Source organism: Melanerpes formicivorus, unplaced genomic scaffold (assembly GCF_026170545.1).
Source record: "Melanerpes formicivorus ecotype bairdi unplaced genomic scaffold, bMelFor1.0.p_v2 SCAF_101, whole genome shotgun sequence".
Lineage (NCBI taxonomy): Eukaryota > Metazoa > Chordata > Aves > Piciformes > Picidae > Melanerpes > Melanerpes formicivorus.
Window position 1 is genome coordinate 1,760,196 of NW_027142453.1, and position 26,285 is coordinate 1,786,480.

The window sequence follows — 26,285 nt, forward strand, 5'->3', positions numbered from 1 at the left end:
GCCACACCTCGAGTACTGTGTCCAGTTCTGGGCCCCTCAGTTTAGGAAGGATGTTGACTTGCTGGAACGAGTCCAGAGAAGGGCAACGAAGTTAGTGAGGGGCTTGGAACACAAGCCCTATGAGGAGAGACTGAGGGAGCTGGGGCTGCTTAGCCTGGAGAGGAGGAGACTCAGGGGTGACCTTATTGCTCTCGACAACTACCTGAAGGGGGGTTGTAAACAGGCAGATGTTGGTCTCTTCTCCCAGGCAGCCAGCACCAGAACAAGAGGACACAGTCTCAGGATGCGTCAGGGGAAGTTCAGGCTGGAGGTCAGGAGGAAGTTTTACACAGAGAGAGTGATTGCCCATTGGAATGGACTGCCCGGGGAGGTGGTGGAGTCGCCGTCACTGGAGGTGTTCAGGAGGAGGCTTGACAGGCTGCTTGGTGCCATGGGTTAGTTGATTAGGTGGTGTTGGGTGATAGGTTGGACGTGATGATCTTGAAGGTCTCTTCCAACCTGGTCTGGTCTATTCTATTCTATTCTATTCTATTCTATTCTATTCTATTCTATTCTATTCTATTCTATTCTATTCTAAACCTCCCCTGGTGCACCTTGGGACTCCCATCCCCTCATCTCTCCCATCTCTCTCCCCTACCCCAGCCACTTTCTTTCTTGTCTTGGAACTCAAACAGCCAACGTTCAGTTTCCAGCTCCCCAAATCAGTGAAGACAAAGGAAGGAATCATCAGTCCCCGGTCTCCGCCCCAGCGTTACGGTGGTGGGAACTGGGTCCCTGCTAGCCCTGAGGCGCCATCAACCTGCCAGCCGCCCTTCCTCAGAGATGCGTGAGCTACCGTGGAGGGGGTGCAGCCCCCTTCAGCGGTACAGCCGGGCTCCTCCCGTGTGAGCGACGGCGGCCAGCGGGCGGAAGGGAGACGCGAAGGCCGCCCTTCACCAAAGCACCACCCGACCATTCACACACACCGACACAACCACTCAAGCACCAAGCAGCGCCGAGGCCCCAGCGTAAGAGGCAGACAGCGGGGTCAGGCGCGTCACACGCCCCGCCCCGCCCCCGGAAGCTCGGTGAGGGAGGAACGCGACCGTCCTGTCAAGCAGTTTGTCCCTCTGGCCGATCTGTAGCGATTCTCCTCCCCGTCCTCCATCATGGAAGGAGCCGCGAGCTCCTCCGAAGGCTTGCGCTATGCCGAGTACACCAGGGCTCCTACGGGCGCCGGCACGGGCCAAGCCGAGCTGGACCGAGGGCTGGTGAGCGCGCCGGGGAGGGGGTGGCAGTGTATCCCCGAGAGAGGAGGGCAGCTGTCGGCTCTGCTCCTCCTCCCTCCCTCCTTCCTCCTCCCTCCCTCCTTCCTCCTCCCTCCCTCCTTCCTCCTCCCTCCCTCCTTCCTCCTCCCTCCCTCCTTCCTCCTCCCTCCCTCCTTCCTCCTCCCTCCCTCCTTCCTCCTCCCTCCCTCCTTCCTCCTCCCTCCCTCCTTCCTCCTCCCTCCCTCCTTCCTCCTCCCTCCCTCCTTCCTCCTCCCCGCTCTAGGGCCCTCCGCTTGTCGCTGCCTGCAGAGCCGACGCGGGGGTCGTCGCTCCGCCCCCTCAGCCTGGTGGCGTTGAGGGGTGTCCCCTGAGGACTGGAGTGGCGGTTTGCCCACGCCTCCCCGCCCCGGCCGTCAGGCTGACACCTACTCTGCTTCTAAGTCCCAGGGCTTTCACATTCTCTCAGGGTAACGCGTGTGAGCAGATAGGCAACCGGTTGGGGGATGGGGCTACCGGAGGCAGACGTTATCGGTCCCCCGGCGTGGACGGTGGACGTCAGGGAGGTCAAAGTGGTGATGCTTGGGGTGCGAAGGCTTGTGCCTCTCGCCTCAGGCCGCGCGTTGCCCTGCAGCTGCGGGATTCGCGGGAGCGCTTCAGCCCCCGCTTAAAGCGCTCTGCTGCTCCAGCGCGCACAAGCCTGAGCAGACAAGGTCCACAGTTTCGTTCTCCTGCCTTAAAAGAGAGGATACCAGTGGTATTTTCACATACTGTGTGAATTTTTACTCCCCTAGGTTTGACCACGAATGGTTTTGTACAGCTCTGTTTCACAATGCTAATCCTCACCTGATGTTTTATCATATGGAGGAGTCTGGGTGGGTCTGGAGCAGAGGCAAAATGCAACCAAAGCTTCCAGTATCTGAAGGGGGCTTACAAGAAGGCTGGGAAGGGGCTTCTCAGGATATCAGGTAGTGATAGGACTAGGGGGAATGGAATGAAGCTGGAGGTGGGGAGATTCAGGCTAGATGTGAGGAGGAAGTTCTTCCCCATGAGAGTGGTGAAGCCCTGGAATGCGTTGTCCAGGGGGTGGTTGAGGCCCTGTCCCTGGACAACAAGTCCAAGTGCCGAGTGCTGCACTTTGGCTAGGGCAATCCCATGCAGAGCTACAGGCTGGGGTTGGAGTGGCTGGAGAGCTCCCAAACAGAGAGGGACCTGGGGGTGATGATCGACAGCCACATGAATATGAGCCAGCAGTGTGCCCAGGTGGCCAAGAAGGCCAATGGCATCCTGGCCTGCATCAGGAATAGTGTGGCCGGCAGGAGCAGGGAAGTCATTGTGCCCCTGGACTCTGCTTTGGTTAGGCCACACCTTGAGTAATGTGTCCAGTTCTGGGCCCCTCAGTTTAAGAAGGACATTGAGACACTTGAATATGTCCAGAGAAGGGCAACAAGGCTGGGGAGAGGCCTTGAACACAAGCCCTATGAGGAGAGGCTGAGGGAGCTGGGATTGTTTAGCCTGGAGAAGAGGAGGCTCAGGGGTGACCTCATTGCCCTCTACAACTACCTGAAAGGTGGTTGTAGCCAGGAAGGGGTTGGCCTCTTCTCCCAGGCAACCAGCACCAGAACAAGGGGACACAGTCTCAAGCTGTGCCAGGGGAGGTTTAGACTCGAGGTGAGGAGGAAGTTCTTCACCGAGCGAGTCATTCGTCATTGGAACGGGTTGCCCAGGGAGGTGGTTGAGTCATCGTCCCTGGAGGCGTTCAAGAGGAGATTGGACGTGGCACTTGGTGCCATGGTCTAGTCATGGGGTCTGTGTTGGTAGGTTGGACTCAATGATCCTCGAGGTCCTTTCCAACCTAAGTGATACTGTGATACTGTGATCCAAGGTGTTTAAGACCAGGCTGGATGAGGCTCTGGCCAGCCTGATCTAGTGTGGGGTGTCCCTGCCCCTGGCAGGGGGGTTGTAACCAGATGATCCTTGTGGTCCCTTCCAACCCTGACTGATTCTGTGATACTATGATAGATGCTGCTCTCCATACTCACCCAATTCTCATGGAGATCTGTGCCATTTATTTTACAGCAACTTTTTTGGTTTGTATTTAAAACTATGCCTGAAGTTTCTGACAGTTTTTCAGCTAGAGAAACTTTGAAACAGGTTCCATTGACATCTGCATGCTAACAGTCAGTTTACAATGCATGCATGTCAGGAAAATACTGCCCAGCTGAAGAATAAATTTCAATAGAAAATGGCAGCAACCCAGATTCTAGTCTTCTAAAGACCTGCCTCAGTAAGAACAGAATCACCAAGGTTGGAAGAGACCTCAAAGATCATCAAGTCCAACCTGTCACCATAGACCTCATGACTAAACCATGGCACCAAGTGCCACGTCCAACCTGACAAAATAACCTGCAGCAGCAAAGGAAGATATATTGTCCTCAGATAGGAAAAAAGACTCAAAAGAATTCACACAAAATACACCATGAATTTCCCTGCTAACATTCCATGGGGAAGAGTACATGTTAAATATACAGAAAGATTCTTCTGGGGGAAAGAAAAAAAGACCTAGGTTGCAATTCTAATAACAGTGGATAAAAATCTTTAACAATTGTATGCAAAAAGAGAAAGGGGAGGGGGAATATTGGAGACAAGACCATGCACACTATGGATTAAGGCAAATGCATCTTTAAAGCCATTTTTAAAATGTGAAACTTCACCATCCAGTGCTTTTAATGGGAATTCATGTATTTTCCCTAAATTCTCAGTCTTCTCAAAGAGAACTCACTGTCCCATGTACTAATCTGTGTCCAGAAAGAAAGCAGGGAATAAAATTTCACTACCCTCCCTTTCAGCACAAGGAACAGAATAGAATCACAGAATCAGTCAGGGTTGGAAGGGACCACAAAGATCATCTAGTTCCAACCCCCCTGCCATGGGCAGGGACGCCTCACACTAGATCAGGCTGGCCAGAGCCTCATCCAGCCTGGTCTTAAACACCTCCAGGGACAGTGCCTCAAGCACCTCCCTGGACAACCCATTCCAGGGCTTCACCACTCTCATGATGAAGAACTTCCTCCTCACATCCAGCCTCAATCTCCCCACCTCCAGCTTTGTTCCATTCCCCCTAGTCCTACCACTGCCTGATATCTTAAGTCCCTCCCCAGCCTTCCTGTAGGCCCCCTTCAGATACTGGAAGGCCACAATTAGGTCACCTTGGAGCCTTCTCCAGACTGAACAGCCCCAACTCCTTCAGTCTGTCCTCATAGGAGAGGTGCTCCAGCCCTCTGATCATCCTCGTGGCCCTTCTCTGGACACGTTCCAGCTGAATTTCTAGCTGAAATTGCTTTTAATTCTCTGTTGGAAAACAAATTACATTTCATAGGAAGGTAAAACTGGAAGGAGAACATTAGATTATGAAATCAAATCTGCTGCAGATAGTTTTAATATAATCCCACTTCAAAATGTATCCGGCTCCATGTAGAGTTAATTAGGTGGTTTGCTCTGAAACAGACTTCCAATAAGATGTAGCTACTCTTCTCTGGAATAGAAGCCTTATTCTAGTTTCTATACTTGTTTAAAAAAACAAGAATAGAATAGAATAGAATAAACCAGGTTGGAAGAGACCTTCAAGATCATCACGTCCAACCTATCACCCAACACCATCTAATCAACTACACCATGGCACAAAGCACCCCATCAAGTCTCCTAAACACCTCCAGTGATGGTGACTCCACCATCTCCCTGGGCAGCACATTCCAATGGCCAATCACTCTCTCTGTGAAGAACCTCTTCCTAACATCCAGTCTGAAACTCCCCTTGTGCAGCTTGAGACTGTGTCCTCTTGTTCTGTTGGTGGCTGCCTGGAAGAAGAGACCAACTCCCTTCCGGGAGTTGTAGACAGCAAGAAGGTCTCCCCTGAGTCTCCTCCAGGCTAAGCAACCCCAGCTCCCTCAGCCTCTCATAGGGCTTGTGTTCCAAACCCCTCCCCAGCTTTGTTGTCCTTCTCTGGACACGTTCAATTGTCTCAATATACTTCTTAAACTGAGGGGCCCAGAACTGGACACAGTACTCAAGGTGTGGCCTAATCAGTGCTGAGTACAGGGGCAGAATGACCTCCCTGCTCCTGCTGGCCACAATATTCCTGATCCAGGCCAGGATGCCATTTGCCTTCTTGATCACCTGGGCACACTGCTGGGTCCTGTTCAACTTATTGTTGAAGAGTACCCCCAGGTCTCTTTCTGCCTGGCTACTGTTCAGCCACTCTGTCCCCAGCCTGTAGCACTGCGTGGGGTTGCTGTGGCCAATGTGCAGAACCCGACATTTGGATGTGTTCAATCTCATGCCCATGGACTCTGCCCATCTGTCCAGCCTGTCCACGTCCCTCTGCAAATCTCTCCTACCCTCCAGGAGATCAACACACGCCCGCAGCTTGGTGTCATCTGCAAACTTACTGACGTTGTGTAAAGGAAGATACAGTTTCAGAAACATTTTTCTAGACTAGGTTTATGTGCTTCTGTATCCTGCTTCTTAGTGGTGTACAGCACTTTTCATAACACCACAAACCAGATCTCTTTAAAAGTTAAGCTTCTAGTTCAGCAGTGTGCACTTGTGTGTCTTACTGGAATGTAAGTACATCCTTCCTATTTCACTGATCCATGATGAAACGTGAACTAATTGCAAAATGCCATCTCACCCATCAGACCAAGTTGTTATTTTCTCTCTGCTTCTTCTTTGATAACACTGAAGGCTTCTGAGGCAGGAGACTGCAGAGTTCTTGCTGTGTGTCCAAAAGCCAGTTGTGAGTTGAGCAGAGTACTTTTTTTGTTTGACTAAAGCACCACCAAAATAGATAAAATCCAAATCCTATGCAAGCAGGCAGAGTTTTAACATTCATGAAGGTAGTGCCTGTAGTCAGATGTAACAGTGTTGTGCTGAGCTTTAAAAACTCTGCATTTGAAATTCTCCTTTTGTTTATAAGTTAAGCTAGTTTTTGTAATTCAGAGGAGAAACTGCAGTGCCAAAAAAATCACAGGTCATCATATTGTGGAATATGGTTGATAGCAAAGCACTGGGAATTAGGAATTTGCAAAAAAACAAAGACTGTCTCATTCTTCCCTGCTCCTTCTGACAAAAATAAAGGCTAATGGAAAAACAGGTATTAAAGGATTAGCCCACAGATCTCTCTATGCTAACAGTATATGATGTAGACCTCTGACCATACATGGGGTGATATATATCTGTGAACAACATGAGGTGTCTGTGCAGTGGCAGGGGGGTTGGAACTCAATGATCCTTGTGGTCCCTTCCAGCCCTGACTGATTCTATATGTTAATGGTTAGGCCACACCTTGAGTACTGTGTCGAGTTCTGGGCCCCTCAGTTTAGGAAAGATGTTGAGTTGCTGGAAGGTGTCCAGAGAAGGGCAACAAAGCTGGGGAGGGGTTCAGAGCACAAACCCTATGAGGAGAGGCTGAGGGAGCTGGGGTTGCTTAGCCTGAAGAAGAGGAGGCTCAGAGACCTTCTTGCTGTCTACAACTACCTGAAGAGAGGTTGTAGCCAGGTGGGGGTTGGTCTCTTCTCCCAGGCAACCAGCACCAGAACAAGAGGACACAGTCTCAAGCTGCACCAGGGAAAATTTAGGCTGGATGTTAGGAAGAAGTTCTTCCCAGAAGGAGTGATTGGCCATTGGAATGTGCTGCCCGGGGAGGTGGTGGAGTCACCATCATTGGAGGTGTTTAGGAAGAGACTGGATGGGGTGCTTGGTGCCACAGTTTAGTTGATTAGATGGTGTTGGGTGATAGGTTGGACTCGATGATCTCGAAGGGCTTTTCCAACCTCATTAATTCTATTCTATTCTATTCTATTCTATTCTATTCTATTCTATTCTATTCTATTCTATTCTATTCTATTCTATTCTATTCTATTCTATTCTATATGTTAAATAACATGCTTTATCTTCTTTTGTTTGCCAAACACTTTGCTAATTCAGATCTAGCAGTTGCCTTTCAGTTGTTTGTGTTTTCTTAGGCATTTCCAAAAAGAACTCTAAAGAAAAAAAAGCAGAGTGCTTGGATGTAGCAAAACTTGCATTGATTTTCTGTATCTAAGAGGATTTGTTTCTGAAAACTGAACCCCATGGTAAAATTGAAATGCTGAGATCAGCAGAATGCCATAGGGTTGACGACTGACCTTTGGGAGCTGATTCACTGAACAAAGAAAGGGACAGATGTTACTTTTTAATCTTTTCTTTCTTTATTTTCCCCCCTTGGAGCTTAACAGAATGCCTTGATTTAAAACCTGCATATTAGGAACTTCTTAATGGCTTTTTTTTTTTTTTTTCAGTGGGGTAGAGGGAAGCAAGGTCAATTCTGTCATAATTGAAAGTAATTTTTTTTTATATATGTTTTTAAATAGCCTTTATGAGTCTGAAATGAAAGGGATTTTTCTAACAGTGGGAGCCAAAGGTGGTTGTGGTGGTAGTTGTACTAGCGTGCCATAAACGAACTGATCCCTTCTGCAGTGGTAGTGAGTTGCTTTCACTTAATATTGATAGGAAGAGAGTTAATTTAATTAAGGCTTTGCACTTTATACTCCACATTTCAAAGCACCAGAATATCTCTGACTTACTCTTCTAAATAATCAAATTAGTTAAGTGAGCATGGAAAAGGAAGCTCAGTCAGTCAGTCTGGGCTTAAATGACTCACTGTCTCGGTCCAGAGAGGGAAAGAGACTCAGTTCTTTTGAATATTCCTGTGTTATGAAATTAGAGGCACAAATAAGGCCAAATTATCAACAGTGAGGCTATTTATTAACAGAATAAAGTGGATGGATCAGAAGGAGAGAGAGAGAAAATAGGGAGAGAGAAAAGGTAAGGAATTATATTACCACACCCCTCATCCCCCAAGATAGTTTGGGTCTGTGGAGGAAGGCTGCTGCCGCTTTGGCGTGAAGGAGATGTTGGGTCTGTGGAGGAAGGCTGCTGCAGCTTTGGCCTGGAGGAGAGGTCATCCTTGTTGGCTGTGCTGTCCTCCAATGGAGGAGGGGAGGGAGAGATCCCAAAGTCCAAGTCCAAGCCCTTCTCTGAGCAGCCTCTTCAGCTCCATGAGCTGCAGCAGGCGGAACTTAGGACACGGAGAGCGGGTTCCTCCTGGTCTGTTTTTTCCAGGCTACATGGTGATGTCTCTGTCCTTTTCTCTCCTGCTATTTTCTTTGTTTTTCTTCAGAGCAGCATTGTCCAGGTCTGTTTCTTCTCTTGTGTTTTCCTTCTCCTGAGTCAGTAGTTGCCCAGATCTTTTATACAGTGTTTTAGATATGTATATTCCAGAGAGCATCCATAGCAGTGGCCTCTGTCCATTATTTCCAGGGCAGCTGCACTCTGCTGAGCAGTCTTTATCTATGCACCTTCCAGAGAGTCATTATCCAGTGGCAACTGCCCAATACACATCAGCTATTGTCTGGGCAAGCAGCAAAGGTGATTTTATCTTTCTTTGAGTCACATCAGGAGAGACAAGATTTAGTCTCTCACACTCACTGGTTAGACTTTGAGGTCACTACATTTACTGACATGATTTTTCTCACAAAAAGACAAGCCATACTATCTTTCTTACATTATAACCTGAATTTGAATCAGACTATATTCAACCCATAATAAACATTAACATTGTTATGACAGGTTACCACTTAGCTGCTATGTGGTAGGTGTCTGTTCTCTAACCTGCTCATCATGCAAACAAACTGCATTGCCATAAACTGCTGCTTTGTGAAGCAAGGGGTAAAGTCAGTAAGAGATGAATCCCCTTCTATTCTAGCCAAGTCCTCAGAGATTAGAGAGGCTAGGTGCAGCTGGACTTCGTTCTTAATAGGAATGCCAATTAGGATGGGTTGGTGTAGGTCCTACACCAGACACACTGACAGCTGCTTTGCTGTAGGCCCAGTTCCCTTCAAGGGGAGCCGTCAGATGTGTGAAGAGCAACACGGTTTCCCATGAGGATGTGTCCAGTACCAGATGCACAAACAGCCTAATTTGCTGTAGGTCTGGTTGCACTTCAGCAGTTGGATGCACCAATGACAGGGTTTATTTACACTTGCAGCATACATACAGATTCCTTACCATTGCTGCCGATAGGGACTTAAATGCAGAGATCGGTGTACAGCTGTGAGAAAATACAATTGTAATTACATGCATAATTACCCAGGACAAAGTATGCTCAGCAGTGTTGAGGTCACAGCTTACTAAAAGGGCAACCCTTCTGAGGAGGGAGGGCAAGGAGGACAAAACCTGTCAGTGTCTCCCTAGAGCTTTGGTGTCAAATTCTTGTCCACAGATTGTGTTCCGTAAAGGGCTAATCCTCAAACCTCGATTTTTCTATTGTCTAAAGTGTGGGAGTGGAACTGTATCTGTATCACTGAGTGGGCTTTTCAGTTACACAGACATTTCTTGATGCTTCTTGCAGACTTGATGTAAAAATCAACTTCTCCCAGTAAAAGTTGATTGTGGCCTGAAATAATTAACTGTTAGAATAGGATAGGATAGAAAATGATAGGATAGAATAGAATAGGATAGGATAGAATAGGATAGAATAGAATAGAATAGAATAGAATAGAATAGAATAGAATAGAATAGAATAGAATAGAATAGAATAGGATTGAATTAACCAGGTTGGAAAAGACCTTCGAGGTCATTGAGTCCAACCTATCACCCAACACCATCTAATCAACTAAGCCATGGCACCAAGTGCGCCATCCAGTCTCTTCCTAAACACTTCCAGAGATGGGGACTCCACCACCTCCCTGGGCAGCACATTCCAATGGCAAATCACTCTTTATATGAAGAACTTCTTCCTAATATCCAGCCTGAACCTCCCCTGGTGCAGCTTGAGACTGTGTCCTCTTGTTCTGGTGCTAGTTGCCTGGGAGAAGAGACCAACCCCCACCTGGCTACAGCCTCCCTTCAGGGAGTTGTAGACAGCACAAAGGTCTCCCCTGAGCCTCCTCTTCTCCAGGCTAAGCAACCCCAGCTCCCTCAGCCTCTCCTCACAGGGCTTGTGCATAAGCAAGATAAAAGAAATGCCAGGGCAACTCCTGGCCCCAACCAACATTCTTTTTTCATCCCATCACACACATGGACAGCTGGGCCTTCACACAGTCACTGTGTGTTTTAGATCTGCATACTCATTAGCAGTTATGCTTTCTTATTTCCAGTATTTGTGCTTTGAACAACCATATTTCTCAACTGTTGTAGTGGTTGTACCTTAACTCAAATTGTGGGCAGTCTTTTGTGCCTGTCTTGAGCTTCCCATCACTTTGACCTAGTTTCCTAGCTTGTTTTTGTATGCCTGTGGATACTGCATTCTGTTCCTATTCTAGAGCTGCTGCTTTGCTGCTTTTGTACCTGCTGTTTTCCAGGCAGCACTCGCTTTCACTAACTACTAGTACTGTCCACTGAGAGTCAAATAATGCATCCCAGTGGACATGACTGGCTCTATCAAAGGCCCTCAGAGATCCCAGATTGTGTTCCCAGACTACTGTGAAAAGATACAGGCTGTTTCTGCGCTGAACTGACAAGAATCCAGGAGGTTTTTATTTGCCTGGTCTCTGTGCTTGGCCTTACCTGTGGTGAGGTGTCTGCTGTTAAAGCCTTACCAGTGGCAGCACACTTTGCTGGGAACTCAAACCACCTTTTATTGGTGGCAAAGCAAGTATACTTAATTTGAACAAGCACAAGCTAATAAATGTGTATTATTTTTTGTCAGTGTGATCTATTTAACACCTTGTTGAGCTCTTAATTGTCTGTGACCACTTAGTGTAAGATTCTCGCTGTCACTCTGAACAGCTCAAGGAAAGCCTCTACCGAATGCAAATCCATGGTCACGAGCCAGGGAACAGAAAAACACTGAATTTCTGTGAGGTTATGGCATTTTCAGGAACGTGGCTGTTTCTGGTTAATGTCTAAAGAGGAACAAATAGAAGAGAGAAGAACTGGGAAGAGTTTTGTTTCAGTGAGGAGATGGAGCTGCCTGCATCGCCGTTTTATATCCCCTGCCGTTTAGGATGACGTACTTACATCTCTTCATGGTTTAAAGATGAGGGGAAATCTTGTGGAACTGAAAGGAACAACAGACATAAAACTGCTACATTATTTTTACATTCAGAAATGAATGCTAATATCAAGGCTGAAGACTATGCTGAGATGAAAGGCTTGGCTTACTGAAATGGTATAGGCGGGAAGACTTTTAACGCAGAAAACTCACCTGATCTTAGCTTTGGAGCTCCACTTTCAGTACTAGAAACCCCTAGGCCACTGCAGTATTCTGTTATGCAGATAGCTAGAATAGAATGAACCAGGTTGGAAGAGACCTTCAAGATGATCGTGTCCAACCCATCAACCAACCCAACCCACCTAAACAACTAAACCATGGCACCAAGCACCCCATCAAGTCTCCCCCTGAACACCTCCAGTGATGGTGACTCCATCTCCTCCCCAGGCAGCCCATTCCAATGGGCAATCACTCTCTCTGTATAGAACTTTTTCCTAACATCCAGCCTAAACCTGCTGGTTAGCTCCATCTAGGTAGATGGGAGGTTGGTACTTAGATAAAATCCATCAGATCCAGAGCCCAGATACAGAAAAATATAGCTTCTAGATTAGCTCAGAGGTGGCTACTGCTTTTTCTGTGCTGAGCTCAATACTGCAGGCAGCAATCATGGATACTTATCTTCAGAGCTGAAACTCTTGATGGCAGTGCCTTCAGTGTTGGATAGTAAGCTGCACATGAGCCGGAAGTGTGCCCAGATGGCCAAGAAGGCCAATGGCATCCTGGCCTGTATCAGGAACAGTGTGGCCAGCAGGAGCAGGGAGGTCCTTCTGCCCCTGTACACAGCACTGGTCAGGCCACATCCTGAGTCCTGTGTCCAGTTCTGGGCCCCTCAGTTTAGGAAAGATGTTGAGTTGCTGGAAGGTGTCCAGAGAAGGGCAATAAAGCTGGGGAGGGGTTTGGAACACAAGCCCTATGAGGAGAGGCTGAGGGAGCTGGGATTGTTTAGCCTGGAGAAGAGGAGGCTCAGGGGAGACCTTCCTGCTCTCTACAACTCCCTGAAGGGTGGTTGTAGCCAGGTGGGGGTTGGTCTCTTCTTCCAGGCAACCAGCACCAGATCAAGGGGACACAGTCTCAAGCTGTACCAGGAGAGGTTTAGGCTGGAGGTTAGGAGGAATTTTTACACAGAGTGATTGCCCATTGGAATGTGCTGCCCGAGGAGGTGGTGGAGTCACCATCATTGGAGATGTTCAGGAGGAGACTTGATGGGGTGCTTGGTGCCATGGTTTAGTTGGTTGGGTGGTGTTGGATGATAGGTTGGACTTGATGATCTTGCAGGTCTCTTCCAACCTTGTCTATTCTATTCTATTCTATTCTATTCTATTCTATTCTATTCTATTCTATTCTATTCTATTCTATTCTATTCTATTCTATTCTATTCTATTCTATTCTACTCTACTCTACTCTACTCTACTCTACTCTACTCTACTCTACTCTATTCTATTCTATTCTTTCTTTGTGCTTGTTGTCATTGCATACTGTGAGCTGCTTTGTCTGTGTTTTTGCAGCGATTTGATACTAACTGGTTCCAAGTCAAACCTGATGCATTGGCATGGGTTAATGGAACTGAACTATAAAATCTAATGTAGCCTGTGGAATAAAGAACTTCTAACTTTATGTAAATTATGTATGAAGTGTCCACAGCAGACATCAGAAATCACTGTTAAGGGCACATATATTTTAAATGAGAATTTGCATGACATTCTGATTCCTGTTTTTCTGCTTTAGGCCAAAACTATGATAGCAGTTGGACTTGGTGTTGCAACTGTTGCATTTGCAGGTAAGTGAAATTACTAGCTGAGTGTGGAGCTATTGCTTGTGAGCTGCTGTTTGCAAAAGGGGTAATGAAACTTTTATGATCATAAATAGTGGAGAGGTTGCTTGACAGTGCTGTGGGGGATTGTATCCAGTTATTGTTCCTGTCCCATCAAAATCCTTGACATATTTCCCAAAATTCTTTGTGAATAGTCACTTCTGGAAAAAAAAACAAAACCTACTTTTCTGAGCAGCAGCTAAAAGGTTCCACCTGCTTTTTATTTGCAAAATACAATGTGAAAATCTTACTCTGTTTATTTAATGCCATATTGCAAGGTGGAGCTTCTCTAGTACAGAAGAGTGCGACAGGATCGTGTAACGTGAAGGTGATAGGGATCAGTGCTGGGCCCCATCCTGTTCAATATCTTTATTGATGATCTGGATGAGGGGGTGTGGTGGTTTAGGCTGGGTGCTGGCCCGGATGCCACTGCACAGACCACACCCGGGAGGTCCCAAGGGGTGGGCCCAGCCCAGGGGGTGGTCACAGGAAACCAGGTATTTCATTCCCATAATGCCCTGCTCCCCTATAAAGTGTCCATGCGGGGTCTTCACTTCCTCTTTCGTCCCCAGCTGCAGCCTAGGTAAAATGACGTGAGCTGCCTCCCTTGGGCCAGCCTAGGCCCGAGGCTGGGTTGGGGGGGGGAGAAAGAGCCCTGTGGGGGGTTTGGGTGTACCCCCAGGTGGGGATGGGATGTTCTTGGGTATGTTGTGGGATTTCTGTCTTTGTCACGGTGCTTGTGGTTCTCTGTAAAACTTTCATTGTTGTTTTTTATTGGTTTTCTATTTAAACTTTCCATCACTTTTGCAATCTGTTTGTCTGAGTCATTGTTTCTGCCTGTGGTGGGGAGGGGGGTTTGCCCCAACCCATTATAGGGGATTGAGTCAGTCATCAGTAAATTTGCAGGTGACACCAAGTTGGGGGCAGATGTTGATCTGTTAGAAGGTAGAAGGGCTCTGCAGAGGGATCTTGACATGCTGGACAGATGGGTGGAGTCCATTAGGCAGTTGCTTTGTCTGTGTTCTGACATAGAAGCAGAAGAGGAACGCTCTTACAATTCCTGCTGCTGGTTAAGCTTAAAAATTACTGGTAGCTAATGACAAAGTGGTAACAGAAAACAGTAGGAACATGAGGGAATGGAATGGAATGGAATGGAATGGAATGGAATGGAATGGAATGGAATGGAATGGAATGGAATGGAATGGAATGGAGTAGAATAGAATAGAATAGAGTAGAATAGAATAGAATAGAATAGAATAGAATAGAATAGAATAGAATAGAATAGAATAGAACAGAACAGAATAGACCACGTTGGAAGATACCTTTGAGATCCTTGAGTCCAACCTACCATCCAACACCATCTAATCAACTAAACCATAGCAACAAGCGCCCCATCCAGTCTCTTCTTAAACATCTTCAGTGAAGATGACCATTGGCCTTCTTGGCCACCTGGGCAAACTGCTGGCTCATGTTCAGCCTACTATCAACCAGTATCTCCAGGTCCCTTTCTGCCTGGCTGCTCTCCAGCCACTCTGATCCCAGCCTGTAGCACTGCATGGGGTTGTTGTGGCCAATGTGCAGAACCCGGCACTTGGATGTGTTAAATCTTGTGCCCTTGGACTCTGCCCATCTGTCCAGCCTGTCAAGGTCCCACTGCAGAGCTTTCCTACCCTCTAACAGATCAACGCTTGCCCTTACCATGGTGTCATCTGCAAATATACTGATGATGGACTCAGTCCCGTCATCAAGATGCTCAATAAAGATAATGAAGAGGATGGGGCCCAGCGCTGATCCATATTAGTACGTCACAGCATTTCAGCAGAGATTCCAACAGTGGTTTTAGCTTCTGGTTTAACATAGGCACAGACTTAGAGGACTAGAATAACCTATTTTATATAGTTTTTATTTATTTATTTATATTTACATATAAAATAACTTCATTTTAAGAATGAAAACAAGATAGTGAGATAAGATGAATCACAGCCACATCTTATTAAAAGTTTTCCCATTTTTTTGTAATAGTAAGTAATCTAATGAATAGTTATGACACCAAGCTGTGTGGTGCAGCAGCCATGCTGGAGGGAAGGAAGGCCATCCAGAGGGACCTTGACAAGCTGGAGAGGTGGGCACAAGCCAACCTCATGAGGTTCAACAAGAGCAAGTGCAGGGTCCTGCAGCTGGGTCGAGGCAATCCCAGGCACAAATCCAGGCTGGGCAGGGACTGGCTGGAAAGCAGCCCTGAGGAGAGAGACTTGGGGGTGCTGGTGGACGAGAAGCTCAACAGGAGCTCTCAGTGTGCACTTGCAGCCCCGCAAAGCCAATCAGATCCTGGGCTGCATCAAGAGAAGTGTGGCCAGCAGGTCAAGGGAGGTGATTCTCCCCCTCTACTCAGCTCTGCTGAGACCCCACCTGGAGTACTGCCTCCAGTTCTGTAGCCCCTATTCCAAGAGGGATGTGGAGGTGCTGGAAGGTGTCCAGAGAAGGGCCACGAGGATGATCAGAGGGCTGGAGCACCTCTCCTTTGAGGACAGACTGAAGGAGTTGGGGCTGTTCAGTCTGGAGAAGAGAAGGCTCCGAGGTAACCTAATTGTGGCCTTCCAGTATCTGAATGGGGCCTCCAAGAAGGCTGGGGAGGGACTTCTCAGGATCTGAGGTAGTGATAGGACTAGGGGGAATGGAATGAAGCTGGAGGTGGGGAGATTGAGGCTGGATGTGAGGAGGAAGTTCTTCCCCATGAGAGTGGTGAAGCCCTGGAATGGGTTGTCCAGGGAGGTGGTTGAGGCCCCATGCCTGGAGGTGTTTAAGAGCAGGCTGGATGAGGCTGTGGCCAGCCTGATGTAGTGTGGGGTGTCCCTGCCCATGGCAGAGGGGTTGGAACTAGATGATCCTTGTGGTCCCTTCCAACCTTGACTGATTCTATGATAGTTACACAAAACAGTAATTAAGGAGAGGGGACTTACAGGGAAAATCCTGCAGTAACATAGCACAGATCTGTGAACTTCAGAATATAGACCTGCTTTCTACCTCTGAGAACACAGTCTTGAGTTCCCTCTAGACTTTCCTAGTAACAGGCATTCACTGCTGGTAGGGAACTGAATGGTTCCTAATCCCAGCAGATCCTCTTTTTGTGAGGAAATGAAAAATGCAGTGCTTACAAGATGTGTGCTTAAGCGTACAAAATCACAGCAAGAAACATGTAGCACATAGATTTCTTTTTTTAAAGGCATAACCCTTGAAGAGTATTTAATAAATGATGTGTATCCAATGCTAACGTTTCATACTGCCCTTTTTCTTGAACTTCACCAGGCAGATGTAGAAAGGAATGGGATGGGATGGGATGGGATGGGATGGGATGGGATGGGATGGGATGGGATGGGATGGGATGGGATGGAATAGAATAGAATAGAATAGAATAGAATAGAATAGAATAGAATAGAATAGAATAGAATAGAATAGAATAGAATTAACCAGGTTGGAAAAGACCTTTGAGATCATCAAGTCCAACCTATCACCCAACACCATCTAATCAACTGAACCATGGCACCAAGCACCCCATCCAGTCTCTTCCTAGCCACCTCCAGTGATGGTGACTCCACCACCTCCCTGGGCACCCCATTCCAATGGCCTTCAGTTGTCATTTTGAAATGCATTTGAATGTATTTATTTTGTAAGCAAATACAGTGGAGTCCATGACTTTGTTTTTAGATGAACTATATGTACTAAACTTCTTGCCCTTATTCCTTCAATAGTGCAAAGATTGAAAGAGGTACACATATCAGGTTTACTGTGGGGCTTTGGCTATGCAGAATCAAAACCAGCTGCTGAGGAAACAGCTTGAAAAGCAGTAGAGTGATGGTGTGTCAAGGGTTGGGGGATAGGCCGGGCTTTCTCCCCCCCTGTAAGTAAAGGGAAGAAAATTGAAAAGGAAAAAAACCCACAGCCGGATTAGCAAAAGGAATGTGCTGTATTTACAAAGCAGTTTAGTGAACGCAGGGAAATATATACAGAATTTACAGTATTTGCAATATATACAGAAATATACAACAGAGTGACACAGAAATGAGATTTCCCTCCTCTGATGAGGAGGGTTCCCCACCCCTGTATCCCCCTTCTCTCCCCTTTTTCCCCAGAGCGGGTTAGAAAGAAAGAAAGAGAGCAAATGTTAATTGAAAGCAGTTAGGCGGTTATGTGTTAGAAGAGGCCTTATCTCTTTGGTCACTCTGGCTGAAAGCCCAGAAAGCTGCAAGCTGCTGCAAGGAACAAAAAGAAGTGCAGGACTGCCCAGAATACCCTGCTGTACTACAAGTTCAGAGGGTGCTTTCTACCAATCTACCAATGAAATTAGTTTATATCTGTCTTTCGTTTACAAACATTCAGCCACAATGTCCCCTTCCTTAAAGGGACAGCCTCAAACGGTCACATAGTGCTGTAGAGCAAATAGAATAGAATAGAATAGAATAGAATAGAATAGAATAGAATAGAATAGAATAGAATAGAATAGAATTAACCAGGTTGGAAAAGACCTTTGAGATCATGGAGTCCAACCTATTGCCCAACACCATCTAATCAGCTAAACCATGGCACCAAGCACCCCATCCATTCTCTTCCTAAACACCTCCAGTGATGGTGACCCCACCACCTCCCTGGGCAGAGCAGAAAAATTAGCAAGAAAGAGTTTTGATTTCATTTTCAACTTTGTTGTTTTCTTTTCCTGTAAGCTGATGAGCATCAATATGAGAGTTCCACACCCTACACCCCCCCCCCCCCCCCTTTTTAATGAATGTTGGCTATAATTCAATTTGACTTCAATCTCTTCCAGGTCGTTATGCTTTCCATCTTTGGAAGCCATTGGGGCAGGCAGTTACAGAGACAGCAAAGAGGATTTCAACTTCTGTAAGTTTAGAAGTTGCTGTATGCTAAATTTATGGTTTTATATTTCATATGCTTAGACATTTTATGTTAAATATGGTAAGTGCCACTTAGATTATATTTTTTTTGCAAGCTGGGGATGTTCCTTAATGTGTGTATTATGGCACATTATCTGGTATGTTTTAAATCCCTTTGGCTGAAGCTATATCAAAAGATGATTGAAGTTTGAGAAACAGTTCTAATTTCCCTGGTGATATTCTGTGCTTCAGAGCTCAGTGCTGGGGAGAGCGTGATAAATTGGTGAGGTGCACTCTGAGAAAATGGCTAATTCTTAGAGATTGCAAAGTGATGACATGCAGTTTCATTTCAGGAAGTTAAAATGACAGAATTTAATCATTTTTCTTTCTGATACCAGGTTAAAAAATCAGTATCAATATCACAGTATCACACTATCACTAAGGTTGGAAGATACCTCAAAGATTATCGAGTCCAACCTGTCACCACAGACCTCGTGACTAAACCATGGCACCAAGTGCCACGTCCAATCCCCTCTTGAACACCTCCAGGGATGGTGACTCCACCACCTCCCTGGGCAGCACATTCCAATGACAAATGACTCTCTTGGTGAAGAACTTTCTCCTCACCTCCAGCCTAAACTTCCCTTGGCGCAGCCTGAGACTGTGTCCTCTTGTTCTGGTACTGGCTGCCTGGGAGAAGAGACCAACCCCCACCTGGCTACAACCTCCCTTCAGGTAGTTGTGTCCCCTGAGTCTCCTCTCCAGGCTAAGCAACCCCAGCTCCCTCAGCCTCTCCTCATAGGGCTTGTGTTCCAGACCTCTCCCCAACTTTGTTGCCCTTCTCTGGACACGCTCCAGCAAGTCAACCTCCTTCCTAAACTGAGGGGCCCAGAACTGGACACAGGACTCAAGGTGCAGCCTAACTAGTGCAGTGTACAAGGCCAGAATGACCTCCCTGCTCCTGCTGGCCACACTGTTCCTGATACAGGCCAGGATGCCATTGGCCCTCCTGGCTATCTGGGCACACTGCAGGCTCATGTTCAGCCTACCATTGACCAGTACCCCCAGGTCATGCTCTGCCTGGTTGCTCTCCAGCCACTCTGACCCCAGCCTGTAGCACTGCATGGTGTTGTTGTGGCCAGTGTGTACAACCTGGCACTTGAGTGTGTTCAATCTCATGCCCTTGGACTCTGCCCATCTGTCCAGCCTGTCGAGGTCCCTCTGCAGAGCCTCTCTACCCTCCAGCAGATCAACTCCTGCCCCCAGCTTGTTGTCCAGCTTGGTTGTATGGGCTGGCCTCTTGGGGCTGCTCCACACTTGTTCATAATTGCAATGTGTATCTGTCAGAAATGGTGCTCCTGCATCAGGTTTTGCTCTCTGTCCCTCTATTGCATTGCTGTTAGGAGACCAACACCATTTAAAAAACACCTAAAAAGTATCTTTCTTCCCCTTTTGAAAGTAATTGAAAGATTCCCAAACTGCCTGCCAAAGCAGCAGAGGGGACTTTAGGTACTGAGAATTAAATTGGTATGGATTCATTCTGACTTGCCAGCTTGCTAGAAGTAGCTAGCAATAAGGACATGTGGCTTCAGTCTTCACCCTCCCTCTCTAGTGGTTTTACTGCAGCATTTCTCCTGCTATCCATTTGTAGATAAAGGCTAGAGAATCTAAATTCAGACATGTTCACATGAGAAAGCAGAGAGTGACTCTTTTTAACACATTGAAATATGACATGCTACTGTGCAGAGAGGTGTCTGTTCCCAGGAAACTGTATGCTTCAATACTGGTATACTGGCTGAACCAAGCTTGTTACAGGCCTGTCCCATTTTTACCACAGTGGCTTTGAATGCTCCAGAACTCATGAACAGCCATGGCTAGGATTGGAGTGGCTGGAGAGCAGCCAGGCAGAACAGGACCTGAGGATACTGGTTGACAGAGTGCTCAGGTGGCCAATAAGGGCAATGTTATCCTGGCCAGGATCAGAAATAGTGTGGTCAGCATGAGCAGGGAAGTCATTCTGCCCCTGGACTCAGCACTGGTTAGGCCACACCTTGAGTCCTGTGTCCAATTCTGGGCCCCTCTGTTTAAGAAGGATATTGAGACAATTGGACATGTCTCCCAGGCAACCAGCACCAGAACAAGAGGACACAGTCTCAAACTGCACCAGGGGAGGTTTAGGCTGGATGTTAAGAAGAAGTTCTACACAGAGAGAGTGATTGGCCATTGGAATGGGCTGCCCAGGGAGGTGGTGGAGTCACCATCATTGGAGGTGTTCAGGAGGTGACTTAATAGGGTAATTGGTGTCATGGTTTAGTTGATTAGGTGGTGTTGGATGATAGATTGGACACAAGGATCTTGAAAGTCTCTTCCAACCTGGTCTATTCTATTCTATTCTATTCTATTCTATTCTATTCTATTCTATTCTATTCTATTCTATTCTGATATTTACAATTAGCAAAGAACACTAAAACCTCCCAGGTCAGAGACCAGGGAAGCTGTTCCACTGCCCCACCACCCCACCCCTCCTTGTCCCACAAGATAAAAGGAGCAAAGAGAAAGCTGTGGGTTAGGCTTAACTAAGCAGCTCAGGCAAGGCCAGCTGACAAGCAGGTTAACCTCTCCTGAGTGAAGCAAACAGCAGAGATCAGAAAAGAAGAGAGAATTTTTTTTGTACAAGTCATCTTGTTCTAGGTATTTATCCAATGGATTTGTTTAGAATAATGTTTTACTTTCCTTTTTACACCCAATAATGATTCATTTATATTTTTCTACTTTTCTGCTCAAAATCTGTGACTAAACCTTAAAGGCATAGCCTAAAACCACCGGAACACTAAAGGTCATGAGATGCTTTGCAGCAAGCACAGGTAGAAGTACTAACTGCTTGATTTCCTTTGACAGTGCAGCCTAGAGGGCAACATGATGTAAAGAAACGTGATGGAAGTGCTAGTACATAATTTATATTCAACAGCTCAAATTACCCAAACCAAATCACATAGGGCCACCAAAATAAGGAGCTTGGACAGCAAGCACTTACATAGGAATATTATACCTAATGTTTTCTCTACTGTTATTTCCTGTTATAAACAGGGAATCATAGAATCAGTAAGGCTGGAGAAGACCTCAGAAATCATCAAGTCCAACCTGTCACCTAGCACCTCATGACTACTAAACTATGGCACCAAGTGCCACACCCAATCCCCTCTTGAACACCTCCAGGGACGGTGACTCCACCGCCTCCCTGGGCAGCACATTCCAATGGCTAACAACTCTCTCTGTGAATAACTTCCTCCTCATCTCCACCCTAAACTTCCCCTGGCACAGATTGAGACTGTGTCCTCTTGTTCTGGTGCTGATTGCTTGGGAGAAGAGACCAAGCACCCCTCCTGGCTGCAGCCTCCCTTCAGGTAGTTGTAAGAGCAAGAAGGTCTCCCCTGAGCCTCCTCTTCTCCAGGCTAAACAATCCCAGCTCCCTCAGCCTCTCCGCACAGGGCTTGTGCTCAAGGTCTCTCCCCAGCCTTGCTGCCCTTCTCTGGACACATTCAAGAGTCTCAATATCCTTCTTAAATTGAGGGGCCCAGAAGTGGACACAGTACTCAAGGTGTGGCCTAACCAGTGCTGACTATAGGGGCACAATGACTTCCCTGCTGCTACTGGCCATACTATTTGTGATGCAGGCCAGGATGCCATTGGCCTTCTTGGCCAAAGGGGAGAAAAGAAGTGACTTGGAAAAAGTACACTCCAAGAAAGTAGTAGTTGTAGGCAGTAAAGAACAAATAACCTTGGCCAAGAGTTATAAAAGGATCTTAAACTTGAACTATGATTGTAGAAGAAAAATATGATCACTACCCTTACAAATGTAAAGATGACAAACACACACAGTTAAAGGCTAATAGGAAAAGAGAGTTTTTACTGTATTCAGCTGATCCTGTCTTACACTGAAAACTTGTACTTTCCAGTTCAGAAATAGAATAGTGGGAGAGAGATACTACTCTAGAAATCAACACAGAATTCTGGGCTGTAAAGCAAGATGAGAAAGCATGAGAATGTAGCTCCAGGGACTAGGAACACTGAGAATGCAGAAGCTTAGGTTGCTCTTTCATAGAATCATAAAATCAGTAAGGTTGGAAAAGGCCTCAGAGATCATCAAGTCCAACCTGTCAACAAACACCTCAGGGCTAACTAAACCATGGCACCAAGTGCCACATCCAATCCCTTCTTGAACACCTCGAGGGATGATGACTCCACCACCTCCTTGGGCAGCACATTCCAATGGCCAATCACTCTTTCTGGGAAGAACTCTCTCCTCACCTTGTCCCTAAACTTCCCCTGGTGCAGCTTGAGACTGTGTCCTCTTGTTCTGGTGCTGGTTGCCTGGGAGAAGAGACTAACCCTCACCTGGCTACAACCTGCTGTGCAGTGTACAGGGCCAGAATGAACTCCCTGCTCCTGCTGGCCGCACTGTTCCTGATGCAGGCCAGGATGCCATTGGCCCTCCTGGCTGCCTGGGCACACTGTTGGCTCATGTTCAGCCTAGCATCGACCACTACCCCCAGGTCCCTCTCTGCCTGGCTGCTCTCCAGCCACTCTGACCCCAGCCTGTAGCACTGCATGGGGTTGCTGTGGCCAATGTGCAGAACCTGGCACTTGGATGTGTTCAATCTCATGCTGTTGGAGATTTAGCACATCCAAGTGCCAGGTTCTGCATATTGGCCACATTTAATATGGTAAATTTAATATTGTAAATCCTGTTTATTTTGTACATATTCATTGCATTCCATTGTACAGTGTAGGTCTGGTTTGTAAATACAGCTTCATTTGCTTCTAATTCAGTTGATCTGGCACAGTTAATGCTGGGGGGGGAAAAACTTCCACCCACCACATTACAAAATAATTGGCACCCAACGTGGGTCAGTTGCTTGATTGATTAATTCCTGCTTGGATTAAAGGAGCAAAATGAAGCTGTTTTGGGTTTTGTGGCATTTGCTCTGATTGTGATGCTGTACAGGTGGTGCATGTCAGCCATGAATGAAAAGCTGGGTTTATGTTTGGCATATAAGATGCTGCTTTGGTTTAAACACAAGCTGAACTGGCTGTATGGCCACTGCATGGAATTTCTAGGCTTAGTATCACAGTATCACCAAGGTTGGAAGAGACCTCAAAGATCATCAAGTCTAACCTGTCACCACAGACTTCATGGCTAGACCATGGTACCAAGTGCCACGTCCAGTCCCCTCTTGAACACCTCCAGGGACAGTGACTCCACCACCTCCCTGGGCAGCACATTCCAATGACGAACGACTCTGTTAGTGAAGAACTTTCTCCTCACCTCCAGCCTAAACTTCCCCTGGTGCAGCTTGAGACTGTGTCCTCTTGTTCTGGTGCTGGTTGCCTGTGAGAAGAGACCAAGTCCCTCCTCGCTACAATCCCCCTTCAGGTAGTTGTAGACAGTGTTACTTTACTAGTTTCCCATGGTGTGTGCAAATGCCTAACCTGGTTGCTGTCTTTTTCAGTGGTTGCTCTGGGTTTCTAGAATCAAACAATTTCCTTCATCACCTCCATTTTTCAGGGGCTGAAGCAGCTGCCTATTTAAAGGATAGCTTGTTCTCTCCGTAAGCTCACCACTCTTCCTGCCCTGCACTTGCACATCTCCCCTTCCCCCTTCTTCTTGGCCATATTACTCCAGACGCTGCTTATCCTTTCTTCCTGCTCACTAATAAATGGCTTGGGTGAGGTCACGTTGAGGAATTATAAAGCAATCATTTTATGATAGGAAATTTGAATGTTGCTTTCATTTAGTCCTGCATTTTTGTGCCATGCCTTTTTATTCAGTGAAGACAGACAGAGAAGGAAGCATTGCCATTTCACCTGTGTGACAAGTCATAGTGCTGTTTCCACAGAAACAGTGATTTCTTTTAGTTGGAGCCTAGCCCTGTTACTGGTGTGACACAAACACCAGTAACACTTTCTGTGCTTCTGCATGTAGTGACTCTTGCCAGTAGAAGGTGCGTAACACTATGTAGTCATTTGGCTTTTCTTACTCACATCTTTAATGCTATTAATTGTGATGTTAATATTTCCTTAAAATGATAAATGAATAAACAGAGCATTTCAGTAGCATTCATTACCTTTGTTGTTGAATCAGTGCTTCCGAAGGATGAAAAATAGAAGATACTGCGGGTGGAAAAGAGAAGGCTAAAGGGAGATCTTACTGCTCTCTACAAGTACCTGAAAGGAAGTTGTAGTGAGGCCAGTGTTGGTCTGTTCTCCAAAGTAACTAGTGATAGGAAGGTTGTTTAGGAAAGATGTTGAGTTGCTGGAAGGTGTCCAGAGAAGGGCAACTAAGTTGGGGAGGGGTTTGGAGCACAGCCCTGTGAGGAGAGGCTGAGGGAGCTGGGGCTGTTCAGCCTGGAGAAGAGGAGGCTTCAGGACATCTTTCCTGGCATAGCTTAGGGAAAGCATAATCATTGATTCCATGCCAGGTAAGAGAGTCAAAACTCCACAACTGAGGCCATCATTCATATGAGGAGAGGCTGAGGCAGCTGGGGTTTCTTAGCCTGGAGAAGAGGAGGCTGAGAGGAGACCTTGCTCTTTACAGTTACCTGAAGGGAGGTTGTAGCCAGGTGGTGGTTGGTCTCTTCTCCTAGGCAACCAGCACCAGAACAAGAGGACACAGTCTCAAGCTGCACCAGAGGAGGTTTAGGCTGGATGTTAAGAAGAAGTTCTTCATGGAGAGTGTGACTGGCCATTGGAATGTGCTGCCCAGAGAGCTGGTGGAGTCACCATCACTGGAAGTGTTTAAGAGGAGACTGGATGAAGCACTTGGTGCCGTGGTTTAGTTGATTAGATGGTGTTGGGTGATATGTTGGTCTTGATCTTGAAGGTTTTTTCCAACCTGGTTAATTCTATTCTATTCTATTCTATTCTATTCTATTCTATTCTATTCTATTCTATTCTATTCTATTCTATTCTATTCTATTCGCTATACCTTTTCCCTTTTTTCCTTTTTTCCCTTTTTTCCTTTTTTCCTTTTTTTCCTTTTTTCCTTTTTTCCTTTTTTCCTTTTCCTTTTCCTTTTCCTTTTCCTTTATCCTTTTTCCTTCTTCCTTTTTTCCTTTTCCTTTTCCTTTTTTCCTTTTCCTTTTCCTTTTTTCCTTTTCCTTTTCCTCTTCCTCTTCCTCTTCCTCTTCCTCTTCCGCTTCCGCTTCCTTTTCCTTCTAAAGGATAAGAGGAAATGGGCTTAAGTTGTGCCAGGGGCAGTTTAGATGGGTATCAGGAAAAAATTATTTACTGAAAGAGTGGTTGGCCATTGGAACAGGCTGCCCAGGGAGGTAGTGGTCACCATCCCTGGAGGTGTTCAAGAAGCATGTAGAGGTGGCATTTCAGGATACAGTTTAGTGGTAGTAAGTTGCAGTTGGACTCAGTGATCTTAAAGGTCTTTTCCAACCTTAACGACTCTGTGATGCTATAAAAAATAAATTTAAGCAAAATGAACTGTCAAAATTCTGAAATCCCACAATCCTGACTATTCTGTGTTGCAGAAGAGAGGGATGTCTTCTACAGCACTTAATTAGATTTTTGCACTGGTTCCCTTATTGAATTTCCTTATTAATCCTTATCTGATTCTGCTTAGACTCATAAGAGATCTGAATTGAGAGGCGAGGCTAGTAACCATTTCCTCCTGTCCTTCATTGAAAAGAAAGCTCTCAGGGAGTAGTGCAGTTTGCAGTCCATTTTTATAATGTTTTCTAACTGGAGTTAAAGAAGTGGAAGTGGATCTTTGTAGTCTGTAGACTATGTTGTAACACAGCTAACTAGTTTATGTGGGTTTGTTTTCTTGGGGATTGTTTGGTTTGGTTGGGTTTTGGTAGGCGTTTTCCTTTTTTTTCCCTTCCAGTGTTTATTAGCTTTTCAGTGGAAGGTTGTCATTGGGGTGGAGCAACACACAGGCTTTTCAGATAAATTCCCTGCTTCACATAATAGAATAGAAGAGGATTAACCAGGTTGGAAGAAACCTCTGAGATCATTGAGTCCAACCTATCATCCAACATGATTTAATCAACTAAACCATGGCACCAATCACCCCATCCAGTCTCTTGCTAAACACCAGCAGTGTGGGTGACTCTTCCACGTTCCAGTAGGCAATCACTCTCTCTGTGTGTAAAACTTCCTCCTAACCTCCAGACTAAACCTCCTCTGGTGCAGTCTGAGACTGTGTCCTCTTGTTCTGGTGCTGGTTGCTGGGAGAAGAGACC

General features: G+C 46.3%; 1 protein-coding gene across 1 annotated transcript in view; it reads left to right on the forward strand.

The window, feature by feature from the left end:
- Positions 1-1,071: 1,071 nt before the first annotated feature.
- Positions 1,072-26,285, forward strand: part of DNAJC15 (DnaJ heat shock protein family (Hsp40) member C15) — a 43,265-nt gene continuing 18,051 nt past the window's right edge. Inside the window, exons 1-3 of the mRNA XM_068166485.1 lie at positions 1,072-1,250; positions 13,063-13,114; positions 17,967-18,040. Of these exons, the coding sequence (XP_068022586.1) occupies positions 1,149-1,250; positions 13,063-13,114; positions 17,967-18,040 (228 nt within the window). The 5' untranslated portion in view covers positions 1,072-1,148. The remainder of the gene's footprint in view (positions 1,251-13,062; positions 13,115-17,966; positions 18,041-26,285) is intronic.